Source organism: Fulmarus glacialis, unplaced genomic scaffold (genome assembly GCF_000690835.1).
Source record: "Fulmarus glacialis isolate BGI_N327 unplaced genomic scaffold, ASM69083v1 scaffold4076, whole genome shotgun sequence".
Taxonomy (NCBI): domain Eukaryota; kingdom Metazoa; phylum Chordata; class Aves; order Procellariiformes; family Procellariidae; genus Fulmarus; species Fulmarus glacialis.
In genome coordinates this window covers 1-15056 of record NW_009216067.1, presented here as the reverse complement: position 1 = coordinate 15056, position 15056 = coordinate 1, and the positions used below count along the sequence as shown (strand labels likewise).

At 55.3% G+C, this 15056-nt stretch overlaps 1 protein-coding gene across 1 annotated transcript in view; it reads left to right on the top strand.

Annotated features, from left to right (window-relative positions):
- The window catches only part of FHAD1 (forkhead-associated (FHA) phosphopeptide binding domain 1), a gene marked incomplete at its 3' end in the record, with an annotated part of 20892 nt that extends 8314 nt beyond the window's left edge, over nucleotides 1-12578 (top strand). The window contains exons 10-25 of the mRNA XM_009579144.1: nucleotides 320-472; nucleotides 854-1049; nucleotides 2535-2605; nucleotides 2930-3067; nucleotides 3438-3584; nucleotides 3949-4056; nucleotides 4591-4816; nucleotides 5329-5410; nucleotides 5815-5930; nucleotides 6769-6928; nucleotides 7266-7484; nucleotides 8713-8888; nucleotides 9792-9919; nucleotides 10303-10398; nucleotides 11210-11430; nucleotides 12395-12578. Coding sequence (XP_009577439.1) covers nucleotides 320-472; nucleotides 854-1049; nucleotides 2535-2605; nucleotides 2930-3067; nucleotides 3438-3584; nucleotides 3949-4056; nucleotides 4591-4816; nucleotides 5329-5410; nucleotides 5815-5930; nucleotides 6769-6928; nucleotides 7266-7484; nucleotides 8713-8888; nucleotides 9792-9919; nucleotides 10303-10398; nucleotides 11210-11430; nucleotides 12395-12578 — 2421 coding nt within the window. The remainder of the gene's footprint in view (nucleotides 1-319; nucleotides 473-853; nucleotides 1050-2534; nucleotides 2606-2929; nucleotides 3068-3437; nucleotides 3585-3948; nucleotides 4057-4590; nucleotides 4817-5328; nucleotides 5411-5814; nucleotides 5931-6768; nucleotides 6929-7265; nucleotides 7485-8712; nucleotides 8889-9791; nucleotides 9920-10302; nucleotides 10399-11209; nucleotides 11431-12394) is intronic.
- Nucleotides 12579-15056: the final 2478 nt, after the last annotated feature.

The window sequence follows — 15056 nt, the reverse complement described above, 5'->3', positions numbered from 1 at the left end:
CTGCAAGAACAGCCGTGGTGCCCGCTCCGTGCGCAGGAGTGCTGGTAGCAGCCAAGCTTCTCCAGACCATAAGCTGTGCTGCGGCTATCCCAGGTTAATGACGCTGCTCCGTGATGTGAAGGAGACATGATCCTTTTTGTCTCCCAAAGCTTGAATGGAGTCAGTGGGCTGCAACAGGGAGAAGCCCAGGAGTCTGACGTGGCTACCAGTTTGCAGCAAGCCTCAATCATTGCTCGCTGAGACAATCTGTGGTCCCTCAGCTGAAAAAGGGTATTAATATAATGCCTTATTCTCCTCTTCCTTCACATGCTTTTGCCAGGTGGTAGAGAAGGTCAGGCAGATCTCCAATGAGAACCAACGAAGTCATGAAAGAGAGAAGTGTCTGCAGGAGGAATTAAGCTCCAGGCTCTCCAAGGAAAAGGAGGTGTCTGCAAATGTTGAGGTGTTCAAGAAATCCCTGTGGGAGCTCCAGGTCAGTCCTTTAAATACTGATGACCAACTGGCAGCTAGGAGATGAGTGGCACAGGGCATTTTTTTGGCCTGCGGATAGGTCTGAGACAAGATACGCTTGTGCATTAGCGCTAGCCAGCACGCAGCTCTCCAGATCAGCGAGAGGTGAGTGTAGCCCCAAAAAGCGTTGGCTGGAAAGAAACAGGAGGCGTCACAGAAGCGTGTCCTCCCCTGGGCCTGCCAGGAGCCGTTCCCACCAAAGATATCGACCCATGAAGTGAAGTGTCATAGCGAAGTGTTCACGTGGTTGTACCCAGGGCTTTTTCAGAGACGTTGTGTTATTTGCCGAGTCCCAGAAGCCCACTAACTGTGGAGGCTTGTTCACTGGTTGTGTTTTTTCCAGGCTTGCCTGAGGAGCTCCTGCAGCAGTGACAGCCTGCGAGGGGAGCTGGGGAGGCTGGAGGCGGTGTGCCTGGACCCCTCCGTCTCGGCCATCGCCGCCGCAGTGGTGGAAATGGCACGTGTCCCCCTGTCCTGGCTGGAGGGCGTGGAGCAGCTCCTGGCCAGCGTGGGGATGGACCTGCGCACCTCCGGCAAAGGTCCGTGTCCTGCTGGGTGTCCCTGGGAACAAACCTGCTCCAGGTGGGATGTCCTGGCTAGCCAGCCGCAGAGGAGAAAGTCCAGGGGGAGCCACTGCTTGGGGGATGCCAGGCCCCCACATTGGTGCAAATCTCGGGCAGTTTGGGCAAGAAACCTGCTCAGGCAGCGTGCGTGCTGCTATTCCCTGCCTCTGCGGCACCGGTCACCCCATGTAGCCGGTGCTGCCCACAGGACTCAGGGGGGTTTGTCTGTGGGATGTGATGTCTGCGTGTGGTGGGCCTGATCCACTGACAGCGTGGTTATTCAGGCAAAGTGGGTTTTGCCTTGGTGGCATATAGGAAACGCTTCTTGGCCAAGATTGTGGCCATGGTGGTGGCTGAGATCTGAACCCCTGGTCTCGAGGTTCCAAATTACTTTGTCTTTCCTTTCCTGTGCAACCCCTGTGGTGGAGCGGCAGAGCAGTTGCTGTGTGGAGCTTGCCAAAACCAAGTTTAGGTGAAAAGCGCGTGAAAAGCAAAGCGTAGGTCTGTGTCAAAGCATCGTGTGTTGTGGAGCGTCACTGCAGAGGAGTAATGGCTCTGACAGCAGCGTGGGAGGGCGAGCGTCGCTCTCACGGCAGCACTCAGCGTTGCACAGGGGTGCAGGACGTGCCGTGCGCTGGGCGGCAGCGGGGCAGAGCGGCGCCGTGTCAGCGAGGGCGCAGGAGGAGCCGCGAGGCCCCTGTGGTTAGCAGAGTGGTAATTATAGCACCAGGAGCATTGTGCGGCAACGAGCCGTCCTTGGCTCTTGCGGAAGTGTCGGGCTTAGAAAAGACGGGGTGACGCAGCAAAATGGGTGACAGCGTGTGACAAGGGAACAGGCAGCCGGGCTGTATGCGCAGTCAAACTCCCTTCCAGCGATGTCTCGGCAATAGCAGTGATCTCCCAGGGGTGGGAATGTGCCGCTGTTCCAGTAAGTGGTCTCGGCAATAGCAGTGATCTCCCAGGGGTGGGAACGTGCTGCTGTTCCAGTAAGTGGAGAAGGGAACCCCTCGGCTGGCCCCTCGGAGCCTTTCCGAGGGGATCTCTGAGCCTAATTCCCATAGCAAGAGGCTCGTGAAGGTCTCCAGCCTAGTGAGGGTCTCTGGGTGCAAGGCAGAACTGTTGCCCACGGGTCTCTCCTTCCCCAATAGCCGACACCAGCGCATCCGCTGCCCCGGCCTGGGAGGGAAGCCCACGCCGAGTGTTTTCTGGGTATCCCAATGAGCGCAGGGGGCGACTGTGTGGGAAGTTAGTGGCGGTCCCTTCTCCTCCCCACTGCCTATGGAGGAACGTGGACCCCCACCATCAGGCGAGGGGGGTGATGGCCAGGGCTGAAGGTCAGCAGTGGCCAAAGCGAGTTTTGCAAGGAGGCAAGTGGCATCCCCAGGCCTCCGAGGATGCTCCAGGTGGTACATATGGGCTGTGTGAGCACCGCGTACAGCGAGATGCCGTTGGCTTTTGCAGGGTTGTTGGCTGCTCTCGGGGGACTGTTGGAAAACAGTCAGGAAACTGCACAGAGGAATCAGATGTTACAGGTACAGAAACGTGTGTGTACATAAACCGGGTTGATTGGGGATCTTTCTGTCGGTAAACACGATGATAGTCCTAAGCGAGCTGGTGTGGGATCCGAATTGGGAATGTACAGTAGCAGAGGTCCCTGGGTCTGCAGTAAATGCAGGGGAATGGAGAAGACGGAGCCCGCTGTCATCGTGTCGGTGTCTGTATCCCTAATGCAGCAAGGATGGAGGGTATATCTCTTTTTTGAATTGTTTGTTAGTGAACACACGCAGGATGTTTGTTGCTTGCCCTGCTGCTAACACGCTTCCTTTAACACCTCAGTATCTGCTGTTTCCCAATAGGCCCAATTAGAGAGGGTCCAGGAGTCGCAGGCAGCTTTGCTGCAGGAGCACGTGAAGGAGCTGGAAGCGAAACACGAGCAAGACCTGCAGATAAAAATCAAGGAAATTATATTGGAAAAAGACAAGGAGAACAAAGAGGTACAGTGCCATGGTTGTTTTTTAGGAGAATGACTGTTATGCAGGAAAAATAGGTCTCTCTAATAGTGTTGCCTAGTGAGAGGAAGAAGTCTCTGGCCCTGAGCTGTCCAGGTGCAGTCCCAGGAGGCTGGATATCAGATATCCTCCTATATTGATGTGGGTGATTTTAACTCCTCAAAGTATCCACGGTGAAACTGGAAAGCATCTGGGTAATGGCAGGATGCACTGCTGCCGGTCAATCCCTGGGAGAAAGCGGAAAGCAAGGAGCATCATTCAGATACGTGAGCTTAGAAAGACATGACATTGTCTGTAGTAAAGGGAATACAAACGCAAGTAGGCAAGCCTTTTACTCCCTCCCTTCCCCATGCAGAACTCCTTTTCGGTCTGTTTTGGCTGGAAAAGTATATCCCCTGTGGAGCGGGGGGGCGGCTGCCTGGCAGGGTCTTGCTGGGTCACCTTCAGTCCCAGGGAAGCCCAGGTCATGGAGCCGATGGCGCTGGTGCAGGACGTAGTGTCAGTAAAGGTGTGAGTTGGTGTTTTGTTGTGTCTGTATGTTGTGATGGGGCCAGCATATCGTGGTGGTCTTGCAAGACGGTTTCTAGCATGCTTCGGGAATGGTTGTTTCCTGGCATGGAGTTTTCTGAGGAGGCAGGTGAGGAAAAGCTAAGCGGCTCCTCCTGGTCTCTCTGTGGTACCTTTCCCCAGGCGCTCTCGTCGCCTCCCTCATCGAGTCGCCTTGTGTCCTGCCAAGGTGTTCTCCCGTAACGTGCCCCTGCTCCAGAGCAGTGGCCCTCCTGGTTGCTTTCCTTGTTGGAGTCGAGGTCTTTTGCCTAACGGTATGATTTTTTTCTGTACTGAAACTGTGGGCTGTCAATTCTCAGATTCTGGAGAGTGCTGTCGCCGAGGAGAAGGACAAGTGCAAGCAATCCATGGAGGAAGAAAAGAAGAAGATCCAAGACCTGGAGAGCCACCTGAGAAGCATGACTGAGGTCAGTGGCATGCACGGGAGGTAAAGCAGAACTGCTCACACTTGGAATAAGTAAATCTGAAAGTGCTCTGTAGCATGGTGGTCCGTTTGGTCAGGGGCCGTCAGTGGACTGTGGGGTTTTTCCCCCCAAATACACATAGATGCATACCTGCAGAGAGAAAGGTGGATTCTTGCAACCTTGTTAACTTAATTACTGCTAATTTCTTCGTGTAGGCAATAGCAAGGAAGTCAAAGGAACAGGAGGTTACAGACTGCAAAGTGAGAGAAGCTGCGCACGAGCTGGAGGAAGCCGCGACGCGAGAGGTAGTTCCAACAACCCTTGGGTGCAGGCAGAGGACGTGGCGTAGATGCGGTTTTGGTGAAGAAGGCTTCTCCATCCCTGCTGATGAGGGGGCAGGGCACTGCCGCCTCCCCTCTCCCTGAAATCCTTCCCTCTGTCCTTCTGACTGCTAGCCGGGAGAGACGATGTTGATCATGATCCCAAAGGAAAAGACGCGCAACGCTTCCGACCGAGATCACACATCTTGTTTCCTAGATGGCGTTACAGCAGCGGGTGCTCATGCGAGACGAGCAGCTCAAGACCATTCGGGAGGAGAATGAGTTACAGAGACAGAAACTGCAGGAAGAAATAGCGGAATATAAAGAGCAAAGCAAGCAGCATTCTCTGACAATTGTGGCTTTAGAGGACAGGTTGCTGGAGGCCGAGCAGCAGCGGAAGACACTGGAGGAGGAAAATGCAGCACTTGTGGAGAAAATGGAAGGTAGCTAAGGGTCGCATGGGATGAGTCTGTACTGGGAACCTTCTCAATGAACGTGAAATTTGTCTAGAGGTGGAGTAGTGCATTTGCTGCTATGAAAAGCATCGTGGAAGATGTTGGTTTGAGGTTTGCCTGCATGCAGGACGAGCTCCATGAGTCCCAGAAGAAGCCACAGGGAGTTGCACTATATTGTTCTGTGGCTTTGGGGACTGTTGGTAGTGCGCCACAGTCATAGACAGGGCTTTCCCACTGGAGAAGGGCTCTTTGCCCTCTAAAGCAACAAGACTGGAGCACTTTGAGCTGCACCCAGGCATAAGTGATCCTGAGCAAGGAAGGATGTAAGGAACTGGCTAAACACTGTTGGAACTGGGCCCTAAGAGACACGGGTTTCCAAAAAAGATGGTCCTCAGTCTTCAAAACTGTTGTGAAGGGAAGGATATATGTAGCAGAAGCGAGCAGGCCAAACGTGTACACATTACAAAGAAGTAATTGGCCTTTGTTGTTGTGTCCGGTAGGGTTTCGGGGTGATGCCCACAAGTCGACATCGGGAGCTTGGCTGGAGGTTTCTCCTGCCGCAGAGTCCCACAGTTGTCTGAGGTAAGCAGCACTTGCTGATGGTGGTCTTGTTCAGAGGGGCTTGGAGAAGAGCAGTTATCGCCAGGAGAGCTTAAGGAAGACCAAGGGGCTGACTGCAACTTGTCCTGAAATCTTCTTTGTCTGTGATGGTGAAAAGAGTCCTTTTGCTAGGCTGAGATGGTCTTAAGTGCATACAGTGTCAAAGTGATGCCGAACAGTGTGTGAGTGATCTGTTGTCCTGTCCAGATGGCTCCAGGTAAGAGAGAGTGAGCTGGCAAGTCCAGTGCCACAGGCATGAACCTAGGGGACGGAAAGGCAGTTTAAAAAGTAGTATGTGTGTATTAATCATGGGATGCAGCTCAGGAAGGTGTGCACAGGCTCCCTGAAAGGAGTCTTTCTGTGAGATTTGCAATTATCTTTCTCAGGAAATTCAGAGAGGAGCTGGCAGCGGCGCAGAGCGTGCTCCTGTCCAAGGAGGCCATCATCGCCGGACTAACCAAAGAGCTCACGGAAACCAGAGCCAGGATGTCAGACATGAGAGGTAGGCGAAGCGTACTGCCAGGTTTCCATCTTCCCATCCCTCTTTTGAGCAGTAACAAGGGCAGGTACTAGTGGGCACGCACAGATAATGGGAACTAGATGTCACCATCCTAAAGCAATGCTGTTGACCTGCTCGGGGTCATTCCCTTTGGGTAGGTGAATTCCTTCCTGTCCTTGGCTAAGCGATAGCAGTGATGGTGAGTGAGGGTAACCAAACGGGGATCGGGTGGACAAAACTGAGGCCATCTTTCTCAAAATCCCACCGGTGGGCTTCTTTGAGCCTAAGGTATCCTAAGCCAGCAGACTGGGAGAGCCTTGCCTGGGATTCCTCAGTTGGCACGGTGTTGCTTTGGGGAGGCTTCATGGGAGTACCCAGCAGAGCGGGCAGAAACGAGCCTGACCCTCGAAGCTAAGGGATGCGCGCGGCTTGCTGTCGCTGCCTGTAACGGTGCAGTGTAAAAGTAGGGACAGCGCCTACAAGGAAGGTAAGAAGGTAGAAGTCTGCAAGTCGGGGCATGCTTGCGATCCCATTCTTCTCCAATCAGAAGGAAATTTGCCGTAGCAAGTGCTACGCAAAGCAAATGCCCACACAAAGAGACTGGCCTTGCACTGTGATTTAGGAAAGCAAGGTCTGTCGGCACGGCCCAGGACCTGAGGGCTGCTATCGGGGGCAGGGCACAGGGCTGCGGAGACAAGCTCCATTATTGCTGACAGCCCTCGCGAGGTGTGTTGGGAAAAGGGGACACATCCGTGAACATTGTTTCCCTGAGAACTGCGGAACCCCCAGGGCTGGGTGAGGAGAAACCCACAAAGAAACCACGGAGCTGTTGTGTTCCTAGGGGAGCTGAGCGAGGAGCAGAAGGTGGAACTGGAGCAGAACCTGAGCCGGGTGAAATGCCAAGAACGGGAACTGAACCTGCTCAGAGAGAAGCTATCCCAGATGTCCAGCCTCGTGGAGAAGAAGGATCAAGCCCTGAAAGCAGCAGCTGAAGAGTTAAGGTACACGCCGCTGTGACCTGAGGCTTTGCAAAAGCTGCTCTGTAGATTCCCAGCAGCCGATGGCATTTGGGTATCTCCCTGGGAGCAGAAGGCAAGTTTAAAAGCATCAGAATTGAGCTCAGCAATGTTGTCTCTGTGGAAGTGCCATGCAAACTGAAATGGGGGTTTAGTGGAGCTCATGCCAGTGAGCGTCTAAGTAAGTCACTTGTAACTAAGTGAATGTTCGCACCCACGCCGTGGTAGTCATCGGCGGGTGCCCAGGGTGCTGCTCTCCACAAGCTGTTGGGTGACCTTCATCTGTCATGGTGTCCCACAACAGTCTTGTCTCTTGGCACAGGCAAGCCCAAGCCGACTGTCAGGCGCTGAAGGATGCCTCCCGAGAAACGATGGAAAAGCCGGAGGATGCTCCTGGGACGCCAGTGCCGGCGAGTGAAGCATCTGAGAGGGTCAGTCTGCACAGAGGCTGCCGAGGTCTGGGTTTGCTGACAGTATCGATCACGCACACGGTGTTTCTCAGCATCGTGGTGAAACCTGGCTATGCCCAGCCAAGCCTCGGGTCTGCTCAGAGCTGAAGGCAGGAGCGCAGGAGCGCCGGCCGCTCTTTCCCGAGCCAAGGGCTGCCTGTGCTGCCTGCGAGCCGGGGTAGCCGTGCTGGCAGCGCTCCTGCGCAGGCATTGCTGCCGGCTAATGAGCTGATGTTTGTGCAGCACTCTGGAACTGTGAAGCGTTGTGTGTGCTAATGGCTGCGATAATTGCCAATTAGAGGGAGGGGATAGCAGTGTACCGAAAGATCTGCCAGCGTTCCCTGCTTTTCCCAATCTTGCTCAGCCGTAGATGCTGGCTATATTGACGACACAGAAGCAGTTATAGGATTGAATGTGCAGGAGTAGGGGTAGCTTATTGCACAGGACAGGAATAAATGCTCCTTGTCCTCCTGTGCTGAATTCCTGTTGATTTCCCCGGTGCTAGAAATGGGAAGAACTCGAAGGTGTTTGCAGCAGCAGATGGAGGGGCTGTAGAAATGGTACATCCTGTACCGCAAGAGTGGCAGACAGCGTGCCAGCGAGGAAGGCTGGATGTGTGGGGGCCAAGCGGTGACTCACAGCCAGATGATGAGCGGGAGGTATCGCCCGTCCTGTTCTGCACGTAGCGATGGGGAGGGGAAGCGCAGAGCGCTGGAGGCGCAGCCCAGCCAAAGCCGCAGTTCGGGAGCAAACTGCGTCTCGCCGAGCAGTGCCGCGGGGCGACGGCCTCCAGACCCGAGCGGGCAGTTTGCAGCCAACGTTAGCTGCGTGCGGGGTGTGATGATGGGCCTGCCTCATCCCAGATTTTTGGATGTTCATCTTAATGCAGCAAGCTGGATGGGGCTGGAATAGGGAAATGTGTGTGTCTGTGTGCACGGGTGTCGTTTAAGAGACTGATGCATGAGATCATGTATAAACGCAGGCCACAAGGTGTGTTGGTATTTGTGCATAGAAAACAGTAAATGCTCCACGGTAGCACAAAGTGCAAGAGAAAAAGACTGACGTGGCCCTTCAGAGCCGCGCACCGTCCCTCTCCCAGCTCTCCGGAGCATCTGCAGGGCTTATGTCCTCACCGGAGCATGGCTGGCGCAGTGGAACGTGAAAGCGGTCTCTGATGCTGCTCTTCTACCCCACGAATCCACAGAGAGGGTGTAGGGTGAGATGCTCCATAGGCTTTGCTCTTGGCACGTGCCAAGTGACCAGCACCTTTCCGCAAGGCTGTGTTTAAGCTAGGTTTAAGCTGAGCTCGTGTTGACCCAGATGCAGGCTGGGCAAGAACCGGCTGGGCGGCTTCTTCCAGGAGCCGGCGCTGGACTTGGCCGACCTCGGCGCGAAATGCCGAGGCCTCAGGCACGAGGAAACGATCCAGCGCCAAAAAGAAGGCTTGGCCGAGCTCCGGGAGAGAATAAAGATGCTGGAGAAGAGACAGCCCTCAGGTAAGCGTGCCTGTCACTAAAAAGGGAAGATGCGTCCAGTTGCCTTTGGCAGACCCCGGGGTCTGCGCCGGTGGAGCACGTAACGCCAGGGAAGGCGCAACAGGCTGTGCCAGGGGCTCCGGCTCTTCACTCGTGATGGGCCCGGGCTTTTCCCTTGCAAAGTCAGCTCTTGCGTCCACACGTTAATCCGTGCAAGTGATAGGAAAACATCTCTGAAGAACCCGCAGGGCAGCTACAGGCTTTAGAAAGGCACTTGGTGTCATTCACAGGCGTTAAGCGTTGGTAAGCGTATACATGGGAGGAGGTGGCATTTGCAGGAGTCGGCAAAGAGAGGCAGCTGGCGAAGGGTTTTGCAGCGGTAGGTGCTGGGCAGTCAGAGCCAGAAGTGAGCAGGCGCCCGGCTCCGTGCACGATCACTCCCGCGCTCGGGTGCTGCTCTCCTCAAGGCAAGAGAGAGCAGCTGTCACCCAAAGGAACCGAGCCTCGGGTGTTGTGGTCTTGCAAAGCCTTGCAAGTACTGTACGCTGTGAGAATCTTCTGCTTGCCCTAACTCGTTCTCTTTCAGTCCCTTTCCGTCGCTTATATCCCTGTATCGAGAGCAGCATGGCAAAGCAGTGCCGTCTCTGTTAGAAGCTACAAGTAGAATAGCAGTTTGTGGTGCAATCTCTGTATTGCCATCAGAAAAATCGGTTTGCATCCTACTTATGTAGAGAAAGCGATGCCCAAACACTCGGATAGTGATGTCTGCAGGGAAGGCTGGTGCAGGCTTTACTCCATAGCCTGTGTATCCCTCCACGCACGGTCTCCGTAAGGGCAAACCTAGCAAGCCTCAAAGTGGCTGAAGTATGAAGCCACAGCATGTCATTTGGAGAGTGGAACGACTCGGTGGGTGTTTGCCTCCAGCTGTTGTGAAGATGGGTTCGGAGCCGCTGGTGGTCCTGACGAAAGACTTACCAGAGAAAATGGTCGAGAAAACAGGTCTTGAGAAGGAAGCTGCACCCGTGTTGGGAACAAAACTGAAGGCCGGTGAGGTAAGAAGGCAGGTTGTGGTTCACAGTGTTTGTGGATTCCTTGGAAAAGTATTCCCTGGAATAGGGAGAATTAGGCTTTCAGATATAATAACTGAAATGCCAGGGGGAGAGAGAGGGAGGTGTAAAATCTGGCGGCATGCAAGACGCAGCCTAATGGAAGGCATTGCTTGCAGAGGGTGTCATGGCTGCTGTAAGGAGCTGTATATTGCCCAGCGCCCTTGGTGCGGCGCTGCTCGGGGCCGCCGCAGGCTGAGCGGGGTGGGAGGCTTTGGACCGCGGCGTTGCCAGGGCGGTTTTCCCATGCAGCGGAAGGGAGGCTCGAGGCAGCTCAACCCAAAGCCAGGTGATCTGTGGGCTCCGTTGGTCTTTCCCTGTCTGCGCAGGTTCCCGGCCATGTTCCTAATGGGGGCTCGCACGGGGCCACTGATGGGGCAGCGAGCTCGGAGATGGCTGATGTGACTGACCTCGGCGAGAAGATGGTATGTCAGCCACAGACCTGTTAAAATGGTACCCAGCGCTCGTTAGAGGGTAGATCATTTTCAAACGCATTGCAGAAGTAAGCGATTGGCATCAGGGCTCCGCAGGAACGTGGTCGAGGATAAACTGCGTATTGCAGGACCCAGGGCGCGCCGAGCATCTGCTGGGACGCCTCAGGACCCCAGAACACGCAATGGCACGTCCTTCTCCCCTTCCCACCTAAGGTCTTTGGGGGTGTTCCCTTGGGCAGTCGGGGCTGATCCTCAAGGAGAGGTAGGGTTGGTGAGGACGGAGACCTTCACCAACTTAGACGCCTGCTAAATGATGCGAGAGGCTGCGGAGTGATGGAGGTGTCTGTTGGTAGCTCAGTGGGTGGCTTGTGAAAGTGGGTCTCTTCCCTCCGAAAAAGGCAGAAAAACATCCAGCAGGGAAAATGGGTCATCTTGAAAAAGGGAAAATCCAACCCCAAAGAGTCGTGCGGCTGGAAATCGAATGCCAGGAGTGAAAGGGGCTGGCCCTGGAGCTGGGACATGTGGCTGTGCGGTGGGTCACCTCTCCAAGTGCCTCCAAGTATGCAGCCCAAAGGCACGGATAAACCGCAGCCGGCCGTATTTTTAAGAGCGCTCAGAAAAGCTCGCCCAGGGAAAGCACGTGTGGAAATGAAACAAAGGGGAAGGCACGCAGCAGTTTCCTTGTGATGTTTTCATCTCCCTCAGTAGAGCAGAATGAAAGCAGATGGCTGAGCGATGTGATGTTACGTGGCAGAGGAATTGGCAGGCTTAGTAAATAATGCATTCCCTTTTCTTCCTACAGTACCTTGATGTAATTCGTGCTTTGGGAAGCCTGATGAAGGTGAAGGAGCTGTCAGGAATGCAGTCTCTGAAGCACCTTCCTCAGGAGAAGAGGGAAAAAGTGGGACTGCAGAGACGGAAGGACCTGGAGCTGCTGTACGATAAGATCAGGAACCTCAAGAGTCGCCTGGAAAGAAAAGAAGAAATGCTGAAAGATTACGAGGCCAGCGTGGAGCAGCTCAGGTACCGAAAGGCAAGGTGGCTGTTACCGGCCACGGGTCTGAGTGAGACCAAGTCCTGGGATGCAAAGTGATGGGGAACTCGGGGAAAGGAGCCCCTTGCCAGGTTGTGCTTCTGCCTGGGACCGGTCATGTTGTGGCCACAGTGTAAAAATTAAGTGTTAGGAGAGAAAGGTCCCCTCAGTTCTCTGCAATGGTGCCTTGCAGGGCCCTACGCAGTTAAGCAGTGTCAGAGCCGGGGAAACCTTGGCAGACTCCCTAGTCCGGGGTGGCCGGACCCTGTGACAGCAGTGGCATCGGCTGGGGCGGAGGGACAGTGTCAGCAGGACCAAGGCAGGCGTGGGAGCCGATGGGAAGAGCTGTCCAGACCGAAGGTGATGCTCCCATTCCACGAGCTGCCACACGAGGTTATGGGTTAGGGAGCAGGGAGGAACCCGTGGGCATGCTTGTGCAAGCCCCGCTGCTGCTCGCTGCACAAATGCAGAAGCCTTTTTGCCCACAGCACCAGAAAAAGCGGTGTAGAAAGATATTTCTGGGCTGGTGTAAATATGCTGCCGGATTTAACATAGGCAAGAGGTTTGGTAACGATCTCCAAGCCAGCGGTGCTGACACAGCCACCCAGAGTCTCTCTCCAGGCTCGTACGCCAAACAGGAGGGATCGCAGCCGTCGCCATGTGTGGGGTGGGGTGGGTGTGAGGTGGGGGAAGCCTCGGAGAGGCAGCATCTTGGTCTCAGCAAAGGCAGGAGGAGAGGGGTTTTTCCATGGTGTAAGGAATCAGAGCAGCGAAAACACTTGCTAAAACATGTGCAGGTCCTTGCAAAGTGGTAGCCACTCTGATGTCCTTTAGTGTCACCCCATGGTGTGGGGGGTCCTAGGAGGACACAAGCACGGTGGTGGTGTTGCTCGAAAGCCGTCTCTCAGTCAAGGGGTCAATGCGGGTGACAGCCCCCCCTCCTGTTTCGCACAGGCTGAACCAAGCATCCCTGCGAAGGTGCCAGGAGGAGATGTCCAAACTAGAAGATGAAGCCTACAGGGAGGCAGAAGAGAAGGCTCTGCTGAAAGAGGCTCTGGAGAGGACGCAGCTCCAGTTGAGCCAGGAGAAGAGGCTGCTGCGAGCGGCCAAACTGCACAAGGTGAGAACACGGGAGCAGGTGAGCAAAGCCCATGAGGACACCGGGAGCCCCAGGAGCCAAATGTCCCCGTGCCTGAGCGTTCAAAGGCAGGTCGCGGTGGTCAGCAGGCACCTCCGAGTTCAATGAGGTGCTTCAAGCTGTGTCTGCCCTGACAATGGAGGAAGGCACAAGGGACGCACGGCACAGCCTGAACGCTCAGCTGCTGGGCAACATGCCCGAGGCAAGTCCTGCAAGTAGAAAGAAGGTGACTCCCGGTGTTATCCAGAGTCTTGCAGAGGACAAAGTGAAGAAGCCTCCAGGCTGTGCCCGTTCTCCAGAAGGCAGAGTTGGGAAGGCAGGACGCCCTCCAGTCACTTGTTTGCACGCAATAGAGGCGAGGCAAAGAGGGCAAGGGAGCGAGCTGTCCACTGCTGCAGAAAACATCTCCTCTCGCGGGTGCAGACACGTGATTTTGCTCTGAGATGACTGCTCAGGGGGCGTTTGGTAAATGAAGAGCAGGGCTGGCGGCGAGAGACCCCCGGGGCATCAGCAGGCTGAAAGTTGCGAGAGCGTTGTTGCCTCTGGGGATGCATCTCTTGCATGGGGCACCTCCGTGGTGTGCTCGCTGCAGCTGGAAAGGCAAAGGAGCCCAGTGTGGAGTCTTGGCAGAAGCTAAGAGCACCGCGTAATGCGCTTATGTAGCTTTTGTGATCAGCTAGGAACATGTGGTAGGTCTGGCGCAGTTTTCTGGCTGTTGAGTACTGTGGGTGGTTGTGCCCTTCTGCAGCGGCAGCGGGACAGACACCAGGCAAAGAGCTGGGAGCTCCGTGCAATACCCAACTGCCTGCACTTTATGCAACAGCCGGCACTGTCTGTCAGGGAGCCGGGATTTTGCAGTCTGTCTGACTGTCCCAAGAGGCTGGGCATCCCGGGGTCCTGCTGCTCAGCTGGGCTCGGCTGCACAGCAGCATCCCCGCTGCCGAAGTTGGAGGGTGATGCGTGTGTAGGCATCTATACCGATGGGTTTGGGCCATGTAGGGCGAGGGAGAAGGGAAGGTCACGCACGTCCCACAGGCGGTGTGAAGGCCACACCGAGCTCTCGTGGGTGAACGTAGTGTGTGATGTCTCTGTGTTCTGCAGCCTGGAGCCAAGAAGCCTTTCTGCTCAGGAAAGCTGAAGCCCAAAGAGCGCACGGCAGAAGCTGTCAAGACGGGAAGCATATAGGAGAGGCACCATGTGGGCCTGTGGTAGGCGAAGGTCCACGGTAGGAACGGGTCGCACTGTGGACTCTGTAACGTTGGATGTGGTACGAGGTGCGGGTGGGTTTTGAGGAGCCCCTGTTGGTATCCCCTAGCTCCGGGGCATGCTGGTGTGACTGCACGGTTGTAGGACCTTATTTTCCCACAGTACGTGTCCCATACTGCATGGTAGGGTTTATGGCAATAGAAAAGGTTGTGTGAATACAGCCCAGTGTTTACGTGTGTGTGTGTGTGTATATATATATATATATGTGTGTGTGAATACAGCCCAGTGTATATAGTATATGTGTGAAGTCAATTGCGTGGGGTCTGTCCCGTCCCTGCTCAAGTGACCTCGAGCACGTGAAGCCTGCACGGCTTGACTTGTACCTCGCACTTGCAACTCCTGTGTCCTCCAGTCCCCGTGGTGTGACGGGGGAGTTGGAGCCTAAGGCGCGAGGCAGTATGGAAACATAGCACCCCAGGAACACGGGAGTGCGGCGGCGACCAGAGCCACGGTGAGCTGCCATGTAGTAACAGAAAGGAAAGAAGAGGAGCTGTGTCAGCCACGCTGGCATGTTACAGCAGCAGCACGAGAACAAGCCCGAGGAGACGAGAGCAAAGTGCCGGTCAGTTGGGATGGGGCAATGATGCGGGCTCGCTCGCCCGCCCGCTGTTGCCGTCAAATGCAGTCCTGCTGCCTCTGTTTCTGTTAGCAAGGGTGAGAGCAGACCCTGGTTTCTGGGGAGCAGCGGCATTTTGGGGAAGGGATCTCTGTGGGGAACCAGCAACTCGAGCGCACGTTGCCCCTGCAGCCGCTCTGCCTTTGCGTTGCTCGGAGCAGTCTGTGCCGAGTCCTCTGCAGATCTTTTCAGATGAGGATAATTTGGATGTGAGCAAAACCTTGGGGGATTTTTGGTTTGTTTTTTAACAGGAGAAAAAAGTCTAAAAGCAGCACAGAGGGGCTGCAGGTCGCTGATGCAGGAACCTGATGCAGGAACCAGACGTGCTGTCAGGCAGAGCCTCCCCAGGGCTGCCGGGCACCCAGGGGCACGCAGTGGCCGGGCGCCCAGGGGCACGCAGTGGCCGATGCCTAATTTCTGGTGTAGACTGTGTGGTGAGCGGCTGAGCCGCAGGGCTCTGGTTATCGACATGGCCTATTTTTCCCCCTAGATGGGCCGTGGGCTTCCATCTGGGTGCTGGCCTGGGCTTATTTTGGGGCAAGGCATGACCTTGTACGCCTGCGTCAGTTGAACGTTGTGCTGTGAGCCTGTCCGTC